General features: G+C 40.1%; 1 protein-coding gene across 8 annotated transcripts in view; it reads left to right on the forward strand.

Moving 5' to 3' along the window:
• The window catches only part of TNIK (TRAF2 and NCK interacting kinase), a 1728926-nt gene that overhangs the window by 202359 nt on the left and 1509726 nt on the right, over window positions 1–16841 (forward strand). For all 8 annotated transcript variants that reach the window (XM_044070048.1, XM_044070049.1, XM_044070051.1 and 5 more), the window contains exon 2: window positions 16398–16463. In XM_044070048.1, coding sequence (XP_043925983.1) covers window positions 16398–16463 — 66 coding nt within the window. The remainder of the gene's footprint in view (window positions 1–16397; window positions 16464–16841) is intronic.

A 16841-nucleotide genomic window follows, 5' to 3' on the forward strand; every position in this document is an offset into this window, starting at 1 on the left:
AAGTAGGGGGTGCTTAAAATGTATTAATGTTGGGTTGCATGCCACTTTACTGTGCTTAACTGGTTTGTCTTTTTGTGAATATCAGAGCACAATCAGGGTGCTCCATGTACTGCAATGTCATTATTGCTGTGACTTTGTGGGGGATTGATAACAGACCTTAGATTCTGAAAGCTTCATATTGAAGTCCATTACTGTGATAGTTTGTTCTGTCACCTTTCTCTAGAAGGAAACCATATAGAACTAACAGTGCACATAAGTGGTAGTAACAATGCACACTGCCCAGAACATAGTTCACTTATATTTATTTTGTATTAAATTTTTATGGCACTTGATGTGGGGGGTGAGGTGCTGTATAGCAGCAAGTGGAAATATATTACTTTGGCTGTTATCTCACAACCTTTGCCTGATGCACATAAGAGGAGATTGCAAGAAGTGGCTGTCTGTTAGGGGAGGCAGACTGTGTATGAAAGTGAAGGACGGTTATGTTGATTGCAATAAAGCGATAATTGATGTGAATCTGTAGTGTCGTGAGAACTACAGGTTGAAATGCCTTACTGATATTTTTTCTTTCACCTTCATCACAGTCTAGCATTAGTTGGTTAACATTGAGTGGTTATCCTTGGGTGGGCAGGATAGAGAGGAAGGTTATTTATGAAATATGATTTGGCTAACCTAAGGGCAGTGTATACGACTATGAACAACAAAATGAAATTTATTGCAGAGGCCACTGTACGTTTTGCTTTATTCACACGTGTTCATCAGAAAAGTGCACAGAAAGTGGTGGACTAGCTTGGTAGGGGCAGGCTGTGTATGAAAGAAAAAGGCCATTGCATGACCTATACCAGACAATCATTAGTATGGCTAATTTAGGGAAGTGGTCATTTATACATACATACATGTGCAAGAAGCTAAAATAAATTACTATGGTCATTATTTCTTAGTACTCAAACTCTAGAGATGTGCTTACAAGATGGATGTCATTTTGGGGCAGAGGTGAGGAGGCTTGCTGTTCATGAAAGGATAGGGTTGTTACAACATACTAAGTTGTCATTATGTCAGAAGTAAAAATTCTATATATTTCATCAGGTAATATGTTTTCAATTGTAACATGCCATGGCTACAATGCTATGCTTTTATGCAGCTAAAGCTATGGAATCAGATTCTGTAGTGAGCTACAGTGGAAGCTCTTAGGTTTGAATGGCATTCTTAAGTGTGTTTTTGTAGCTAAGCACCCAGTTGCTGCAATTAAATCTCAAAGTGTGCAGAAATATAGCCTTTTAAAGACAGGTCCCAGTGGCTTTATTTCATTTGCCTTTACTGATATAGTCTGACATTTTGGATTATACTCAGTTTTCTTTGTGGGTGCTGTGGTGAATTTCTGTCCTGTATGCTGAGTACAGTAATGGCCTAATATAATTCTTTATTGAGATATTACATCAGAAGTAAAAATCCTATGTTTGTCTCCTGGATACAGAAGTTTTGTTGTCAATGGGATTATGTGTTGTAAGATGTATTATAAAAGGATAACATTGTATGTGTGTGTGTCTTAGTAGCTGTATCTCCCGCTATGTGCATTTTGTACCTGGGGTCAGGATATATTCTGAAAAAATTGCTATACTCCTTTGTACAGTTACAGAGAAATGGTATAACCTGTATTCTTATTTAACCATTTGGTTGATCTGGTTTTGCTGCTTGTTTCACAAAACAAAATGTCTATTTTGCAGTCTTTCAACTTGAAATAGTCAGTAGATATTTTAATCATATTGTTACCATGTTCTTTTGAAATTAGAACCAAAGACAATGCTCTTTTCCAGAAATTAACTTATAGTTTCTATCATTTTATATGTGTTAGCAAATATGCATATTCTACTTTCTCTGAGAATCATTCCTGCATTTGAGTTTCTGTTATATACTTTCCCTAAAAGCTGTTAGGTTATGCAAAACCAAATGAAATTGAGATTATCAAGCATTCTTGTCCTGAATATTTAATAAGAATTTCTTGAAGTGGCAACATGTTATCATTTGGATTTAGTATGGATTTCATGTCAGAATGGCCTTTGTAAATTGACAGAATATAAATTTCACAAACCAGTCAGGTAAAAACAAATGTACATCTTTCAGTTCTTTTCAAAGTAAAATAAACAAAAGCTATCAAAACATAAGTAAATAATGTTTGTATGCTCTCAGACCTAAATGGAGTATATGTTTCTGTATAAAAGTTACCGTTTCATTTTTTTGTCTGTATTGGGACATAAAAAAATTATATTAACGTTTGACTTTTGCGTTAGAATTCAAGATGCAGCTGCACATTTGTGTTTCAGGATAGTAGCCCCATTTTATTCATCATTAGAATGAGGACATCTGAGACTACAGATGCATGAATAACTGTACCCATGCATCTTCCTTCTTTGCGTTTTCTGTACACCCATGAGTTCTGTTTACTTCTTAACTTTAGTCAGCTATCTATGCTTTGTGTTTTGTATGTTTCTGAAATTAACTGCTTCCCTTTCTGGGGCATATAATTCTCTCAGTTTGTCTTTCCACCTGTCAAAATGGCCATAGGAGAAGGCATTCTGCTTGCACAACTTTGTTATAGCTTGCCACATTTTGACAGCACCCTTAGTCAGAAAGATAACATATCTGTAAACCATTTCCAGTAAAATCTGCTGCAGCATTTCGAACTCTACACAAAATGAACATCATTATCTCATCCTACCAAAGGTGAAACGGCTTCCATTACGGGGCAGAGCAAACCTTCTTCTTGGCTCCCTGCTCTTCAGATTGTATTGTCAAGACACCTCATCACCGCTTGTCATGAGTCATCTCATCCATCCCAAACAATAACCAGAGGACCCAGTAGAGAACAGGATCTAGACTCCAAATCCACGTAATGAAACTGCACAACATTACCACAGCCTCTCAGTCCTTGCCCCTAAACTATGGCAGTCCCTCCCTCCTTTTCCTCCAAACAATTTTCAAGTACTCTACTTTCCAATCCCAACTTAAGCAGTTGCTTCATAAGTAACATATATGTACCCACCACAGTTTAGGGCGTACTACATAAGTAATTTGACCATACCCATGCTGTTCTGCTGTTTCCCATTATCACTGCCAATGTCAGTCCTAATGCTCAGATGCAAGTATTTCTCATAGTAATATGTACAAAGCAATAATGTTTCTTTTCTTCTTTTTTTTTTCTCCCTCTCCTTTGCTCGGCTAAATTTAACTGACCCTCTTCAGCTGCATGACAGCCTGCAATCTTTTTGTATAACCATTTGTTACTGATGTTTTCACTCTTTTTGTATTATTTGGCATGCCGCCAGTGAGGAGCCTGCAACTGGTCATTCTTTGATCAATGCTCTACCCTGTAAAACAAAACGTGAGTAAATAAAATAAATATGTTTTTTTTTTCTGAAGGAAGTGCGCCCTAGTATAACCATAGCAGTGCAGTACTGTTCAGTGTACCTTGCTTCCCTAGTAGGTCTGTTTGTACATTTTGCCTGTGACATAGTAGCCTCTAGTGCGTTTGTTTTTTTACGTGGATGTGGGCATGGGGCTATTCAGTATCACCTTTTCTTTAGGTCTTGCCAAAAATGTCCTTCATTTCAGTTGACAGGTAAATAACTCACTTGCTGTTATTATCTCTAGAAGCACACTTACCCTTTAATTCTATTCCTGTGGTATACTCTTTTTGTTGACAATTCTCTGATGCTGCGTCAGGGATAGCGAAACACAAATTTTACCTATTTTTACCTTTCCCTTTATAAGTGTCTATGCATTTATGCACGTATTATCCACAGTGCTCAGACGTGTGCATTTAATCCACCAAGAATTCCTTTTTTGCCAGACAGCTAATTATGCTGGAATATACATGTGTGTTTTTATCCATTTTGTTGCTCAATTATCCAAAGATATTTATGAAATTAGGAATGAGAATAGTTAGTTAAAATAAATATTTCTTTTTTAGTGTAGTCAAAACTATAGGCATGGTTTTATATGACAAGTGATTGACAGAACAACAATCAATTCCAATTCTGTCAATCACCTGTTTGTCATACCCCACACTATCAAACTTCAGTTAAAATAAAAACAAGGTATTGCGGGGAGGGGGCAATTGCCCTGCATCTCCTTTTTCCCCGTGTCCTACATATAAGATCACACTACAGTGTGGAAAATGTAATAGTGCAATCTTAAGTTTATTATTCTATTACTGCAGTGGTGTGAATATTTAATTGTGGTGTGTAAAAGATCAGTTCTGAAACTGCAGACTTAATGAATATGAAACTTGTCATATTCTATTGAGACAGAGACCAGGCATCTCAGTAATGTATGCATTTCACAGTTTCACGACATCACATATGGAAAGGCAAGTTTCATTAAACAGCTGATCTTTTGCATTGAGATGCCAGGTCAACAAATCACGTACTGAGGGCTGCAGAATCTGGCTGTTCATGTTAGGTGATTTATTAGCAACGTCATTAGACTGCATGCTAGACTTGAACCAAATTTATCTTTGGCAGTAGTTTTTTGTGAAGGTAAACTGCATACATATTTTTTGTGTCATTTAAAAAAATACATTTGAATTATTTTCAGTTTTGTTGCCAAATAATGACACTAGATTTCCATATGATTGGATGACAGAGGAACATTGCTTGGTTTTGTGACTTCCTCAATGTCACCTTAGATGCCAAGTGGGTAGTAATGCCTAATAAGAAAATACTGCTTTATATGGTTGAGAAGTAAATCAGACTATAACCATATTTGCAAATTTCTGAATGCTGTACATTGCAGTATATTTTACTGAAGTGTACAGAGTGTAGGCCTAGTTTATTAACATATTATAGCAGATGTAAGATATGTTGTGGTGGCTTGTAAGCCAAAGGCATGCTGCATCGGCTTATTATAATACCATGCTGGACTAGTATGATGTTTTGCTACTTTAAGACATGATAAAGACATATCCAAACAACAGTTCACCAGATTCCAGAAATTGTACATGTGTAGGGTTGATAGGGATCAGACGTACTATTTACATATACCAGGACTGGAACCTGCAGCACAGAGAGGTAGCAGGCAAGTGCTGTCTGGACCCTTTCTTATAAGAAAGAATGTGGTGATAAGGACATTGTTCATTACTCTTATGATTTCCTACCTCCGACTTCAGGTAGTAAACTGTGCCAAGTTACATGTTGGAAAGCATAAATGTGGTTGTGTGATAATGATTTACAGAAATGGCTTTTTCCTTGAATCCTTCTTTTATGTGCTGTATATTAGAGTACTGTACTGTACTGTAGAGTCAGATCTATGGTCTGCCTTTCGTATCATGTAGCATGCTACCCTTTATGTACCCAATGTAAAATGATTACTTACTTACTAATGTAAACCTGGATATTTGAACTGGGAAGTTCAACTTTCAGTGGAGTACTCTGGTGATAAGCTCCATAACATGTATATTATTAGACAGTCAGCCGGTAAATGCTTGACCAGTCATGTCCAAGGCTACATATGCCCCCTAAAATAACCCAGGGTAGCAAAACTTCTTAGATACATGTGTGAAGCATGACTAGGCTTAAAAGGGCCCACAGGGGTTCTGGGGGTTGTTATCCTAGTGTGTGTGTGTGTGAGAGTGTGTGTGTGCTTGTGTGAATGTGTGTGTGTGTGTATATATATATATATATATATATATATATATATATATATATATATATATATATATATATATATATATATGCATATATGGGTTCTATGAGGATGGTCAGTTGTTGCTAACATCAGTCTCTGCACTGTCAACCCAGTTTGGTTGACAATGCAGATGAGCAACACTTTTGTGATAAAGAATAATTCCAGGAGAAGGGGCATATACCCCTTCCCCAGGGACATTTGGTGTTGGTATATATTACTAACAGGAGGTGTGGAGTTTGCATTCCTGCAAAACATAGTATATTATGAGGAGTAACCTGTATAGATATATGTATAGGCACAAACACAGGTGCAGACACACATGTGTATGTATTTATATAGAGAGAGCGAGAGAGAGAGAGAAGGAAACATATATATACATATATATATATATATATATATATATACACACACACACACACATATATATATATATATATACACACACACACACACACACACACACACACACACACACACACGCTCACAGATGTCAGATATGTATATATATATATATATTTATTTATATATATGTGTGTGTGTGTGTGTGTGTGTGTGTGTGTGTGCATGCGCTTATATGCATATATTTATACATGCAAGTATATGAATATATATGAACTGAAAAAGTCGAAAGAGACAAGAACATTATATGATAGCATTGCATAGTATATGAGAATTACTAAGTAGGTTATATGTAGGTCATAGGTGCAGTAACAGTAATAGAAAGAAATACACCATGAAAACTATTTGAGTGTAACAGTTTAGGCTATTAAACTGACATTTTGTTTTCATAGCTGAAAGAAAAGACTGTGTTTATTCTACTTATGCATGATTTTAGACAAATCAAAATCTAGATTAGAATGCCTTGATCTAGAACAGCTTTTTTCCTGCTGAGGAAATACCTTCTGCAGTGCTGGAAAAGCTATTTTACAGCTCAGCAGATTAATGCTATCAGTTACTAACAGCCTTCATCCTCTGCTCCAAGGTTAATTTCTTCAGCCTTCATTTGCAAAGTGCAAGATTCTGGGCAAGATTAGTAGAGTTACCTGCTTAACAAATGAGTACAGTAAAAAAAAAGCTCAAAAGCACTTGGAATATTTTAGATGTTTATAACAGTCTCCTGCTTTTATACATTGTATCAGACATAAAACTAGGTACCTATAGCCTCTGATAAACAAGTCTGCCTTAGCAGAAAAAAACGTGCTTCTGAGGTATTTTATTTTTTCTTAAGTGCATATATTACTGTATGACTGTGTTACAATAATGAAAATTAATACTTGGTAGATTTCAAAATACCTGGACGTTATTCCTACTATCACAAGCAGTATAGTTTGTTTTTCAAATACTGTTTCTGAATTCATATTAAAATGGTTCGGGTTATACAGTTTTTATAGAATGAAATTCTAATGAAATCTTTATTAATGCTTAAAAGTGCATTGCTATTAGGAACAATATTTTGGAAAAAGACAATTTTATAACGTTGCTCCACCTAGATCATTTACATATCATAACTTGCTACATTGCTGTAAGTGTTAGAAGGTTGAATATGTTATGCTGAATTAGTCATTCAGAAGGTCAGCAGAGTGGTGTGAAAGTAAAGTGGGGAGCTACTTCTTGAGCAAATCTTGATATCACTTGTGTAGGATCTCTTTCTCATCTTGTTAGTGTCTCATCAAGTTGGAGATGGTGTTGCACTTACATGTTAGGTCCCCCAGAGAATAGGGGAAAGGTGTGTTTTTTTTTTTAAATTCCGTTTTACACTGACAGAATACATAAAGTCAGGGACTGGGAGTCATAAAGAAAGGAGCAGCACTGTCACTCCTTTATATGTGTGAGCTGGGTTGCACTGCTTCATTGAAATGTGATTTATATTTGTGAACAGTTCCTGTAGTGCTATAGGTGATGAAAAGGTAATCTGCACAACTATGAATCTTTCAAGTGGGCAATCTGAATATGCTGAGCACAGTGAAGTGGATGCTTCACCTCAGCAAATTCTGCCTGTTGTAATACATAGAGGTTCACAGCTTCCTATTGTAATAGGATCATAGAAAGTTACTAGGCTATTGGCCCTGAGGCCCATATAAGCCTAGTCAAGAGTTAACCCATATTTAGACAAGTCAGCACCCAAAGCCCCTGTTCAGCAGGGACACAGGTGGAATCCCAGGAGTGTATATTCTTTTTCCCATTCAGTTGTCCAGGTTGTGCTTAAAAAGGGATAATGAGGTACTCTATGTGACATGGAGAGGGAGTCTGTTCCACAGATGGGGGAGTCTCTGGGACACAAATCTGTCCCACCATCAAGTCCTGTTGATGTCACAGACCAGGTTGAGGTTGTGCATGTTTACTCGAGTGGAGCTTGACTTGTGCATATGCAGCAGTCCCATCAAGGCAGGGTCTGAGATTGACTTGTATGCCAGACAGAGGTCACCTCTGAGGAAGCTGTATGAAACTGAGTAGAGGGACAGGGCTTTTAGCCTATCTGTGTAGGGTAGATGTTTGTGGCCCTGGATTCTCCTGGTCAGGAACCTCTGTGGTCACTCCAGCTGCTGCATGTGCTTTGCAAGTTATGTATCAAAGGGGATGTTGTACTCAATAATTGGTCTTATAAGGGAAGAATACAAGGATGTTATGACCTCCTTGTTCCTGGCTGAGATATCCTTACTTATGAGGTGGGCCATGTAGAAAACTTTCTGTACAATGGAAGCAAAATGGTGGTCAAAAGTCAGGTTTCTATCAACCTGGGTGCCTAAATACCTCAAGACTGATTTAATGCTTAGGACATTGTTATTAATGTGATAATATGTGGGGACATCACTCTCCCCAAAGGGGATGCTGATGCATTTTTTGGCATTCAGCTTGAGGCCATGTTTCTGGCACCAGTCATTTGTTTGGGTGAGACCCTCTTGGAGGACGTCCACATCACTTGGGGAATTGATGACCGTGCCCAGCTTGCAGTCATCTGCAAACCTGGTCAGACATAGGCCATTGGTTTTGGCATGTACCTCAGAGAAGTATATCCTGAATAACAGAGGCGCCAAGACCATTCCCTGGGGTATGCCGCTCGTTATGGGTCTACTGCTTGAAGTGGCTTCCCCCATTTTGATTAGGTGGGTTCTATTAGTGAGGCAGTTTGCTACCCATCTGGTAGCATATGGATTGATGCCTAGTTGAGAGAGTTTGTCTGTTATGCCTGAGTAGAGAATAATGTCGAAGGCTTTGGCCAGGTCAAGGTAGGTGGTGTGCACTGTCTTACCCTTTTCTGTGGCTTTGGTGACTGTCTCAAAGAAGTCGACCAGATTTAACAGACGTGACCACCCCTTGACAAAGCCAAGCTGTGTGAGGTTGAGTGTTTGAAGGTTGCCAATGTCCCTGTTAATGAGGTCCATGATAATCCATTCCATGGCCTTCCAAATCAGGCTAGTTAGGCTGATAGGTCTATAATTTCTCAGATTGGTGGATGCTCCTCCTTTGTGTAAAGGGGTGATGGTGGCTGCCCTCCACTCAGCTGGGACAAAGCCAGTACTCAGGCTTTGGTTGATTAGCTTGCCTAATGGTGCTGCAAGTTCATGCCTGAGTTCATGTAGGATGCAGCCTGGGATGTTATCTGGTCCCATGGAGGCTGTATTTTTTGCCTTAGAGAGGGCAGTGATGACCTGTTCTTAGAGATGGGGGAGGGGCCAATTTGGACTCGAAGTTGGCTTTAGAGGATTTCACTAGAGCTCTTATTTGCTTGTTCAGGCTAAGGAGAGATTGCTTCCAGTTGGGCATCTGCTACTTCTTGGTCCTTGACAGCAATTTTTTCCTTTTGATGATTGGATGGGAAATGGGAAATTCAGCCCGGGGATCACTTCTGTGGCTCTGCTCGACAGGGGCACAGGAAAATAATTTTCTTGGGTGGCGAAAGCCAGGGTACATTTTTTGGCTAGGCTTGTATGGGCCCTAGGGCCGATAGCCTAGTACCTACCTATGAACCTATGAACCTATAAGTTTATTTATTGCAGATGTCCACCAGACAGGGTTACTCTTCATTGTGGAGGATAATTTTGTCCTGGTAGGTATTCCTGATTCCATGCCTCTATATAAGTGCTCGTATAGTACTTTGGTGTAGATTTGGACATTGGTGTCAGTTCTTACAGAGGGGGAAGGGGCTGTGAACCTGTTTATATTATCCCTCAGGAGGTTGTAATCAGCTTTGGAGAAGTTTTTTGTTTGACGTTAGCTAGAGGGGGGACAAGGGAGATACTGACTTCGAAAGTGACCACTTTATGGTAGAATCTTACTAGGGAGGATGATACTGTAGGGGTGCTGCAGTGGTTACTCATGTTGGTTACTACCAAGTCCAAGATATTATCACCTCTTGTGGGGGTATCAACTAGCTGTTCCAAGGCATTTGCATTTTTTAAATCGAGGGATCTCTGGGTATTTGTATTTTGGCATGAATAGTTTTTCCAGTCTGTGGTTGGGTAGTTAAAGTTGACCAGGATCAGGGTAAAGGGTTGAATCTTGATAGATTTGAAGAGGTCCAGATAGGTGGAATGGGCATCTTGAGTCAAATTTGGGGGGTCTGTAGATAACTATGATTTGAATAAGGGTCTTGTCAATGGTTAACTTCACCTGGAGTGTCTCCTGTGCATCATACTGTTCGACCAGCCTGGAGGTGTGTGTGTCTTTAATATATGTTGAAACTCCACCTCCTTTGGCTTTGCTGCCCACAGTTTGGGGACGGAATGTATGGTGGGATAAGTAACCAGGAAAGGCTGGGGTGCTCTCCGCAGCTTTGAACCAGGTTTCTGTGACTGCACAAATGTTAGCATCTTCCAGGGTTAAGAATGCTTGCAATGAGTGCAGTTTCATGTTTAGATTCCTAGTGTTTGGCAGCATGACCTTTAATTTGCGCTTTTTTAAAATTTTTATGTTGGTTGTATCAACCTCATGACTTTTCCTAAAAAAGGCACTATGGGGGAGGCAAGGGCCTTTGCCAGAAGCCTGAAGCCCAAATGAGACAGATGCAGGCCATCTCTAGCAAAGCATTGTGGTCTGTTGTTCATATCTTCCCAGGCAGCCAGGTACTTGATCTCCCTGGAATGACACCAGAAACTAAGCCAATTGTTAAAGTCAATCATTTTCTGTTTGTATTGAGCCATCATTCTGGGTGATGGTAGAATGCTGTTTAAGACTAGGAACATACCTGCCTGGGACACATATTCTGTGAGCTCAATCATGTCTGTCTTCATGTAGTACAGGAAGGTACATCTCAAGTCGTTCATCCCAACATGGATTGTGACAGAGTAATAACAGCGCCTGTTGTTGAGATACTTGAGTGTGTGTGTGATATGGTGGATTCTGGCACCTGACCGACAATTAACCGTGACTTTCTCCTTATCCAGCCTGGTGAGAGACACATCTGTGTGTCTCACAGTGGAGTCTCCTATCACTAATACATTGGGATTATGGTTAGGCCTTAGTGGTTGAGCGACACAGGTGTGTGGACTATGCATGGTATGTGGTGTGGAGGATTGTGGAGTTTGTGTGTGTTTTGCCTCTCAGGTCTCCTTTGTTTGGGTTTGTTTTTGTTGAGAACCTCTGCATATGTGGGTGTGTGTTGTGTAGTTGTGGGTGGTGTTTGAGGTGTAGTAATTGTGTTGACAACTTTCTCAGTGCCAGATATACTGGCTTGTGAGGGAGAGAGCATAGACTCTAGGTTCTTAATGTAATTGCATTTCTCACAAATTGTGCTGCTAGGTGGTGGTAGGGTTGTCCATGTAAATGAAGCAGTTGCTGCACTGTCTCAGGATGCCCATATCAACCAGGCTGGCAGGAGAAACCATAGGAAAGTGTCCATCCATATTTGTCAGAATCTGAAGGAGAGAGGCCAGGAAGAGCTAAGGGGGTAGGCCTAAAGCCCAGGTGCTTAAACCAAAACTAAGAGGCTTAGAATAACACAATTTAAACAGGCTAAAAACAGGCAGTAATAAATGCAGCAGAAAAGATGCAATTGAACTCTGTAGAGAACAAGTATCAGAAAAAGCAAGATGAAGTAATAGAGTAAGATGTAAAGGCAGCTCAATAAAGTGTTTTTTTTTCAGTAAAGTGGAAAGGGAGAAAGGAGGAACAGAAGGTAATTCAAGGTTAAGAAACTAAGGGGGTTGGCCTTCCCATATGTTCTTTCTGTATTAGGTAGAATGAGCTAATGAGACAGGACTGGGAGGAGTATTAAACTGGACTGGGAGGAGTGTCCCAGATCAAATTTACAGTAGGGGTGGGCAACTGCAAAGCCACCAAGTTTAAGAACAAGACTTATAACAATACAATACAGTAAAAAGTGGGCAGCTGCAGAAAGTAGGCAGCAGAAAATAAAAAGTGCAACAAATGGTAAGAATAAGCAATAACTAGTAAAAATAAGTAAGAAAACAGAATACTTGTTGTATATCACAGATCAGCATTGTGGTCAGTGCCTCTCCTCCATTCACCTCAGTGTGAAATAGCAGAAACCCTCCCAAAGGTAGTGCATAGATCATCATCATCAGCCCCCTTTTTCCCACTTTTCCTAAATGGGGTCAGGGAATCGTGTTAACTGTTGTCATCTCTCTCGAATCAGTGCCACAGTCCTGCCTTCTTCAACACACATGCCTGACTGTCGCAGATCTTCTTTCACACAATTCATCCACTTCTTTGCTGGATGTACTCACTTCCTCTTACCTTCTTCCTGTCTGTCCCAAATCTTCCTCACCAGATTGTCTTCTGCTTTTCTGCATCTGTCCAAACCACCGTAATCTGTTCTTTTTGATCTTTTCTGCAATTGGAGCTACTTTGGCTTCTGCTCTTATGTCCTCATTTCTTCGTCTGTCCCACAGTGTGCATCCTACCACCCTTCTCAGGCACTTCATTTCCATCACCTCAAGCTTCTTTAGCTGTTCTGCTTTTACTGCCCAGGTTTTTGTACCATACAGTAGTACTGGTCACACCACTGTCTTATACACCTTACTTTTAAACTTCTTTAGCATTCTTCTGTCATAGACTACACCTGACACTCTATGCCAGTTGGCTGCAGCCCCTCTGATTCTAGCTTTGACCTCTTCATTCAGACTTCCCTTCTCCTCAACCACCCCTCCCAGATACTTGAAACTGTTTACCTATTCCACTAACTTCCCTTCTGTCTCTATTCTCAACTTCTGATTTCCCCAATTTGCTATTACCACCATCTTATCTGTGCCTTCAGTTTTGCATTCCATTCTCCTATCCTTTGCTGAAGTTCTGTCTCAGAGTCTGCCTGTAATGCCGCATCGTCTGCATACATCAACTTTGTTGATTTGTCCCCTCGGATCTTCTTGCTAATGTAGTCCAACACCAGTATAAACAGCAGTGAGCTCAGAGCTGAGCTGTGGTGTACACCCAGTCCCACTGGGAATCCCTCTGTGAGAATGAACACTGTTCGTACTTCAGTCATTGGGTCCTTGTACGTAACCTACACTAGTACTGCCAATGTTTCTAGGACTTCAAATCACTGTGATACTGCCCAGATCAGCTTTCTTGGTACCTTGTTATAGGCTTTATCCAGGTCTAGGAATGCCCAGTTGGACTCTGTCCTCATCTCTATCTTCTTCTCAAGTATCTGTCTCACTGCAAACATCTGGTCAATTGTATTGCATCCTGATCTGAATCTGAACTGCTCATCTCCTATCTTACATTGTACTATTCTGCGCATCTGTTTATCAATCACCCTCTCCAGAACTTTCATTCAATGTAGAAACCGCACTCTCCAAAGCTAAGAATACAGCATCCATGGGACCAGATGACATCCCAGACTGTGTACTACATGAACTACAAAATGAACTGGCACCTCACCTAAGTGTCATGATTAATCATAGCCTCACCTCAGGCTTCATGCCCACTGAGTGGTGCACAGCTACAGTTATCCCGCTCCACAAGGGAGGATCCGCCTTGGATCCCAGGAACTACCGTCTCATCAGTCTGACAAGCCTGATCTGCAAGGGCATGGAACGCATTATCATGGAACTTATAAACAAAGACATTGGCAACCTTCAAACACTGGACCCCACCCAGTTTGGGTTTGTGAAGGGCCGATCTTGTCTCCTGAATCTGATTGACTTCTTCGAATCAGTCTCCAGAGCTGTGGACAAGGGTAAGGTGGTCCACACAGCCTATCTGGACCTTGCCAAGGCCTTTGACACCATCCCCCACTCTGGAATCATAGATAAACTTACTAAGCTTGGCAACTGGCTTACTGACAGAACCCAGACTGTAAAAGTAGCCGATTCCAAATCCAGCTCCAGACAAGTGGAGTACCTCAGGGTTCAATCCTGGGACCACTCTTGTTTGACATCTACTTCTCTGAAGTACAGGCCAACACTAAGGGACTCTGGCTAACAAAGTTTGCAAATAACTGCAAACTGGGAGCCATTATTGAATCCCCAAATGATGTGGATATTTTACAAAAGGGCCTTACAGAAACAGATGCCTGGTGCCAGAGCCATGGGCTCAAGCTTAATGCCACGAAATGTATAGTTATCCCCTTTGGAAAAAAACACGTACTCATGAATTACCACATAGATGGCAGGACACTAAACATCGAAAGTGTGATGAGAGACTTAGGGGTACAGGTGGACAGTGGTGTCACCTTTGATAACCACATCACCACTACAGTCAGGAAATCCTTCTATGTGGCACACCTCATCACTAAGGGCTTTTCATCCAGAAAAAAGGAGGCCATTGTCCCACTATACTCGTCCCTCATTAGACCCATTATAGAGTATAATGCCCCGTTTGGTAGGTACCTCACAAGACATCTGCAACAGCTGGAAAGGCCACAGAAATACCTCACTAAAAGAATCACAGGCCTAAAGCAGATGCCATATGCTGACCGTCTAAAAAAACTTCAGCTATACTCTGTGGCATATCATCTACTCAGAAGCAATCTCTGCTTAACATACAAGGCCATGTCAAACCCTGAGCTGTTGGACATGCTCTACTTAAAGAAATCCCAATCTCTCAGAGCCACACGCTCCAGGGATCTAAACCTTGTCATCACAATGAACAAAACATGCTGAAGGGATAGGTTCCTGACCTAGAGACTCCCCATACTCTGGAGTAGACTGCCCATACATGTCAAGCAGAGCACCTCATTGGCCCACTTCAAAAGGAACCTTGATGATTGGATGGGAGATAGGAAATTCACCCCAGGGATCATGTCACTCACCCTGCTAGACAGTGGTCCAGAGAAGTAAATATTGTGGGAAGAAATATCCAGGGAATTGTTATGGCTGGGCTTGCATAGGCCCTAGGGCCGATAGCCTAGTACCAACCTATGAACCTATGTGATAGGAGTTTGATGCCTCTGTACTGCCCACAGTTGTGAATGTCCCCTTTGTTCTTGTACGGTGGCACAAGTATGCTTATTCTTCAGTCATCTGGGATACGCCTTTCTCTCCACACTGCTATTAGAACCCCCAGGAGCCATTTCTCCCCTATCTCACCCAGCATCTATATCATATCTGCTGTGACCTCATCTGAGCCTGCTTGCCTTTTGCTATTTTGTTGTAATACATAGATGTTCTCAGCTAAATCGCCATGCACACATTTGCATTATATGCAGGGTTCTGTATGGAACTGCATTGCATGAACATGTATGAATTGCTTTACTGAAGATTGTTCCCACAGAGCAGTGGATTGGGATGCTGTCTGTTAACATCTGTATCTTAGCCTTATTGCTGTACTTGAGGTACAAACATACAAGAACAAAGCCAAAAAGGTGGACTGAAGACTGTTTCTGCAATGGCATTATTTAAAAATGGTAAGCATTTTCTTTTTTCAAGTAATGTTATTGTACAGTAACAATAATCCACTCCTGAGTCTGGGCATCTCAGAATTTACCCACAGTTGGCTTTGTTTAATCACTCGAGCTTCACTCTCATAATGAAACCATGTTAACCATGAGTAATTCTTGAGATACCCACCCCCAGCCATGAATTATTGTTAAAGTATTTACTGCAACATCTGATTTTGGATGAAAATAAAGATTTCATGAATGGTAAAAGTGTTTTTTACGTGTGTGTGTGTGTGTGTGTGTGTGTGTGTGTGTGTGTGTGTGTGTGTGTGTGTGTGTGTGTGTGTGTGTGTGTGTGTGTGTGTGTGTGTGTGTGTGTGTGTGTGTGTGTGTGTGTGTGCGCGCGCGCACATGCGTGTGTGTGTTGGTGTGCATTATGTGTGACCCCTTAGCCAGCAAGTAGGATGCACAGAATAAACTAAACATTACTAAAATTGTGTTTCTATTTATATATATCTATTGTTTGTAAAACACAAGCGTTCACCTGGAAGGTATTAAAATGAAATGCCTTTAGGTTCATTAGCTTTAGCTTTTAAGAAATGTTTTGTTATAAAATGAATAACTTGAAAGACTGTATGGGACTTCTTTAAGAGAAAAGGAAAAGCAAGCTTTCATTTAGTTTCTTACATATACATTTTGAAATGTGGCACTAACGATAGTAAATAATGAAGACAGTAAATACTAAAAATCATGGCGATTTTAAGTTCTGTTGTACTCTGCAATTATTTTGTAAAAAGGCAAAGCATAAAGTGCCATTTTGCAACGACCCAGTAGTGAAGTGTACCGAGTGCTGACTAGAACCTTATAAATCAAATTGCTTAACTCATTCCACCAACTTTTACAAATTTTTACATATTTATTTAATCTTTTGCAGGATCCGGCCGGGATTTTTGAACTGGTAGAACTGGTTGGCAATGGAACATATGGACAAGTATATAAGGTATGATATTAACATAATTATGCAGGCCTGTGCTTTAAAACTGAAATCTGCAGCTGGTAGCAATGTGTTTACTCAAATAATGTTTTCTTGTATGTATATGTTTATTTAATGTTATCCTTCATTCTAAAATATGTTCTTTTAAACTGGCTCCTTTTCCATTAAGTTTCATTGAGTCAGTTTACCCATTTTTATCGTAAGGATGCAACTGTCTGTGGCAATGCATGTTCTTTCTATGATTGTAACTGCACAGGTGATCATAGTGGCTTTTAATTCTGCTGCAGGGAAAACAGTAAACTGTATGGTGCAGAACATTTAATGTATAGTGTCCTGCATCAAGCAGTAACTTTATATTTTGGCTGCTTTGTTCTGACAATACTG

This window comes from Protopterus annectens, chromosome 4.part1, assembly GCF_019279795.1.
Source record: "Protopterus annectens isolate FY-2018-M chromosome 4.part1, PAN1.0, whole genome shotgun sequence".
In the NCBI taxonomy this organism is placed as follows: Eukaryota; Metazoa; Chordata; order Ceratodontiformes; family Protopteridae; genus Protopterus; species Protopterus annectens.